Here is a 5,330-nt window from a genome sequence, read left to right on the forward strand (position 1 = left end):
TGCCAATCTTCCTTCCCACCTATCCATTCCACCCTCCTCTCTGACCTATCACCTTCATCCCCACCTCCATCCACCCATTGTACTTTTTGCTACCTTCCCCCACCCTCCTCTCTGACTTATCACCTCCATCCTCACCCCCATTCACCTATTGTACTCTTTACTACCTTCTCCCCAGCCCCACCCCCCTTACCCATTTATCTCTTCACCCTGGAGACTTCCCGCCTCTATCCCTGATGAAGGGCTTTTGCCCAAAACATTGATTTTCCTGTTGCTCGGATGCTGCCTGACCTACTGTGCATTTCCAGCACCACTCTAATCTAGACTCTGGTTTCCAGCATCTGCAGTCCTCACTTTTGCCTAGTAAATAGCTGAGTCCCCGGCACTCAGTTTTCTAGTTCTCCTCTTGTCACAGTCTGCCATCTAGAAATTGTGCCATTTTTCATTATCTTCTGCCTCCTGTGCCTATGCTATTACATTATCACCAATTCATTAACTCTTACCTTTGTATTAACCTTTTTTGTGACACCTTATTGAATACTATTTCAAAATTTAAGTTTGTAGATTCAACTGCATCTATTGGTTTGCCTGTATCCACCCTCGTTGCATGCTCAAAAATCCCATATAAACTTGCCAAGAATAAAAGTTTCCTTTTTGTGAACTCAACTTGTTGCATTCAGTACTTTCCCAAGTACATGGTTAAGACTTCCTTAATAATCGATTCCACCACATTATATGTTGCTTACTGATCTGTAATTCTTTACTTTCTGTCTTTATCCTTTCTTATACAGTGGTGTTATTTTTGTTCATTTCTAATTTGCTGAGAATCATAGTCAACATATCCACTATGTGTGCAGCTTTCTTTTGAAGAACCTAACCCATCATATCCTAGGGATTTATTAGTTTTTAGTCCCAAGAGTTTCTCAAGTACGTCTTTGTTGATTTGGTTACCACAATTTTCCTATTCTTATTATCCCCCTAGTTTAACTGCCATTTCTAATTTGTAACTTTTTCTTTCATGTGAAGACAGTCACAGTATTTCTGTTTGCTGTCTCTGACATTTCCTCAGACCCATGCTTTCTTTTTCTGTCTCTACTTCTAAGGAATTTACTTTAGCCACTCTCTTTCACATATTTGTAAACACTCCTTTTTTTAAAATATTCTCAGATAGTTTATCTCATATTCTATTGCTTCCCTTTTTAACTGACTGTTTGGAAACCCTTTACTGTTTGATAAAATATTCTCTATCCTTAGATTTGTTATAATTCTTTTACTGCTTTTTTTTTGCAACATTATGAACCTCTTCTTCATACTTAATACTGCCCTTAGCAACCTCCTCAGTAAGCTCAGTGATGTAACTCACTGAGCTTTTGTTTTTAAATAGATTGTAGTTTTGTGAATATTTTCAATTCTGTTAATGTTTACCACCGTTATCTCCTCTCCTATTTTAAAATCTGTTTTAATCCAGTCAGCTTTAGCCATTTCTTACTAACTTGCTTTAATTTGAGGATTTTGTTCATGATTGAATATGTTATGGCCAAACTTGAAGGGAAATTCAATTGTATTATGATCTCTACATAGCATCGTTTGCTATGATGTTGCCAATTAACTCTGCATTGTCACATATACTAGCCCTAAAAATAGCTATCACTCCACAACATATTTTTCAGGAAGCTATCACAAAATTACTTTATTAAACATCTTCAAAACCATGTCAAAATCTATTTGTCCTATAGATTGAGCCAGTCTTATTGAAGATTAAAACCTCATATTAGTAGTACATTGTCTTCGTTTTAAGCTTCAATAATTTTTTGCCAATACTCTGTCCACTATTGTTAATGGCCATATAAACTGTCAGCATTTTCTGACACTTGCTGTTGCTAATCTCCATCACCCCCCGACTCTACTTTCTGACTTTTAGTTAAGATCCTTTCTCACAAACATCTTTATGTCATCCTTTATTATCAGGAGCACCCTTCCTCCTTTACCACCCTGTCTTTTTGAAATGTTATCTATCCTGGAGTATTTATTTCCTAACGTTGGTTACCTTGTAACCATGTATCTGAACCTAAATCATTTATCTCCATTCATGCTACTAGTTTATCAAATTTATTGAAGATGCTCCACACATTTAGATTAAGTGACTCAATTTTATTTTTCAGTACTTTTGTTTTTCAAGGATCTTAGTGTCTGATACAGTTCTACTATTAAATTCTCTGCCCCCTTTCAGTCCCATTCAATTTGATCAACCTAAGTATACTTTTCTGTTGCTTCAACTTTTATGTTTGGATTTCTAGACCTCTCTTCAGCTAAATGCTCCTCCCCTCTGTTAAATGTAAAGCTATTTCCCCTCCTCCAACCATATTTGCTCTTAAGCTCTACGTATTCCTGCCACACTCTGGTTATTGTGATCCATGCCGCTACACTACACTATTACCTAGTGCTTTTCTTTAGTATTCTAAATCCTCCTTCACATGGACATTGCCCCACTTTCCGACATCTCATCCCCCACCATCACCAGTATTTAACTTTAACTCATTGGCTCTAGTTGTATGACTCACTATGTTCAAGTAACCATTTCAATGCTTCCTCTTTCTCATAACTGGTGTCAGTACCCCATGAGATTTATTTATCCCTCACCAGTCTTTGAGCCATGTATTCACCTTTCTGATCATGCTTATCCTATGTTAATTCGCTTGTGGCTCATTTAGCAACCCTGGGATTATTATTTCTTTTGTAAAAAAAGTTAGCCCTCAGCTGCTCAATTTTCTTCACCAAAGCCTCCTTCTTGAACTTCTGTGCTGTTGGTATTCACTGTTCGCTTCCACTTAAGTTTCTCCCCAGGCCTGAGGTGTTATCCTCAACCCAGCACTAGCAGGCAATCCCAGGCTTCAAAATACATGTTCTTGCCTGCAGAGTGCAGTGTCTATCCAACTGGACAAACTGTTCATGACCACATATCTTTACATCACCACACTTAACTCGTTTCAGTTACTGAAATGTTTGCTTTACCTGCAGTGATGTGAATTTTACTTGTGGCAGGGTATTTTGCCTGATGCAACAATGCTTATCCTATTTCCTGAAACATAAACGAAGACGTAAAAGTCATGGCATTAAAGAATCCAGACATGTGGTACATGTGGAATTAGAATTTAGAATTAGGCTTTATTGTCATGTGTATTCAAGTACAGGGATACAGGAGTACAGTGGAAAATTTCCAATGTCTCTATTCGCAGTGTTATCTTTGGTACAAGGTACCTGGGTTCGAAATCTTAGGTAAAAAGGAGAAAAAAAATTAAAAGTTCAACATTACAGTTCTTCTATAAAGTATAAGAAATAAAGTTGAAAATTCCAAATAAAAGTCCTACTTTAGCAATGGGCCTGCAGTTGCTCCGCGCTGGGCTATCTCCACAAGGGCTGGAAAGCATTCCCCCTGCCCCCAACACTCAGCTCGATCTCTCCCACGCTGTGGTCAGTCTCTCCATCCACATCCATCAACTGTCTCTTAAAGGCATTTCTTTGAGTATCTCCTTTCACTACCTTTGGAACTGGTTTAAATTCATGATTTACCAACATTGATTCATCAAACAAAATAAATAGATTTTTGATTCTGTCTGAAACTATCATTATTTAAAATAAGTCTATGAAATTTCCTCTTAGCCCTCTGTGTTCCAGCACCTGTGCCTTCCCCTGAAATTTAAAATTTGTTGAGACTATATAACATAGTCACATATTAGTTAATCTTGACAAAGTGTATTAAATATTTGCTTTTGTTTTAATTTTTGACCACCAAAAGGTGCGCCATGAAAATGTTTTATGTAGTTCAAGGTCTTTTATACGGTTGAGGTCTGTTTTAAGTTTGTGTTTTATTAATGTTAATATAGATTCCTCATTTCTCTGGTGCCAAAATGTTGCTCTTTCCTTTTACTAGAGCTGCCAGGACTGCACTGTACAGAATACATACAGAGCCTTCAACAAGAAGCAAGGCAAGCTCTCAATGAATATGTGAAAACTATGTATACACAAGATCAGACTCGCTTTTTCAGCTTGATCATTGCGCTTTCCATGCTCCGATCCATTACAGCAAGTGTTATTGTTGAACTTTTTTTCAGACCTACTGGTAATGTCAATATAGAAGACAAGTTGCTGGACACACTGTGTGCCTACAGCAAGCCTCAAGCTACGGAGAAAACAAGTACATACTGAATACTGACTTTGCCTGATGTGAATATGCTGTAAAATAGACTAAGTTATTTGTGTTTTTGTAGACAGTATTTTTGTAAAATATATAGTATATTGCTAATCTCAAATTTAATGTAAAATTTATTCTGAATAAATGCAACATTATCAAGATTGACTGAGCTCTTATAAACTTGTGTAATTTTCCAGTATAATGTTTTTGATTTATTTTAGTATGAGAACATTAAATGTTGTATGATAATATTTACCAAACTCTTCTTCATTTTGTGCAACCGTTTATTTTGTTCATGGTTTTCCAATAGACCGTGATCTGGACACTTCACCTTGTATCTCAATAATAAAAGAGAGTGTGATTGTGTTGGGGTTAGTTTACAGTTGATGGTTGATAACAACATTTTAGACAAGTTGTTTGATTGATTTCTTTTGGCAGAAACTGAGAAAGAAAGTTGTGAATTTCATGTTCTTAAGATGGCCAAATATATAAAATTTACAGCACAGGAACAAGTCACGCAAATCAGCAGGTGGATCTTTGGATATTATTCTCCTCCTGAGCCCCCTTCTGACATTACATCATTTAATTCAATCAGCATATCCTTCTATTTATTTCTCTATCATATGCTCATCAAAGTTCCTTTTCAACTTTAAGTGTGGTCCTGTGTAAGGGAATGCAACAGTCACAAAACAGTACCGTAAACAGCACAAAGATAAATAATCAATTAACGTGTTTTGGTGTTAATAATGGTGAAGTAAAGATTGATCAGGACACTGGGAAAACAGAATGCTCTTTGACTGGTGCAGTGGAATTTCTTACATCTACCTGGATAGACAAATAACATCAAAGTACATTGTGACGCTCCATTTGTATTGCGTAGTGTAGATCATTTGTCTAGGCTAGACACAGACTTGAATCCATGAAGTTCTGACAGAGGGCAGTGAGTTTGGATTTCATGCAATCGTGTAAAACAGATTGTCACAATGCTTTACATCTCTCACGAGTTTTATTTCCACTGATTTCAAATGCTACCAATTGAATGAAGCAAAGACATGAGAAAGTGAAACTTATTCAATTAACAAACGCCAGTTTTAAGTTTTATTTTGTAGTTTTACATGTGTAGAAATTTGCTGCATAAAAG

General features: G+C 36.6%; 1 protein-coding gene across 1 annotated transcript in view; it reads left to right on the top strand.

The window, feature by feature from the left end:
* The window catches only part of nr0b1 (nuclear receptor subfamily 0, group B, member 1), an 18,698-nt gene extending 14,173 nt beyond the window's left edge, over positions 1 to 4,525 (top strand). Inside the window, exon 2 of the mRNA XM_043701573.1 lies at positions 3,929 to 4,525. Coding sequence (XP_043557508.1) covers positions 3,929 to 4,203 — 275 coding nt within the window. The 3' untranslated portion in view covers positions 4,204 to 4,525. The remainder of the gene's footprint in view (positions 1 to 3,928) is intronic.
* Positions 4,526 to 5,330: the final 805 nt, after the last annotated feature.

Source organism: Chiloscyllium plagiosum, chromosome 12 (genome assembly GCF_004010195.1).
Source record: "Chiloscyllium plagiosum isolate BGI_BamShark_2017 chromosome 12, ASM401019v2, whole genome shotgun sequence".
Lineage (NCBI taxonomy): Eukaryota > Metazoa > Chordata > Chondrichthyes > Orectolobiformes > Hemiscylliidae > Chiloscyllium > Chiloscyllium plagiosum.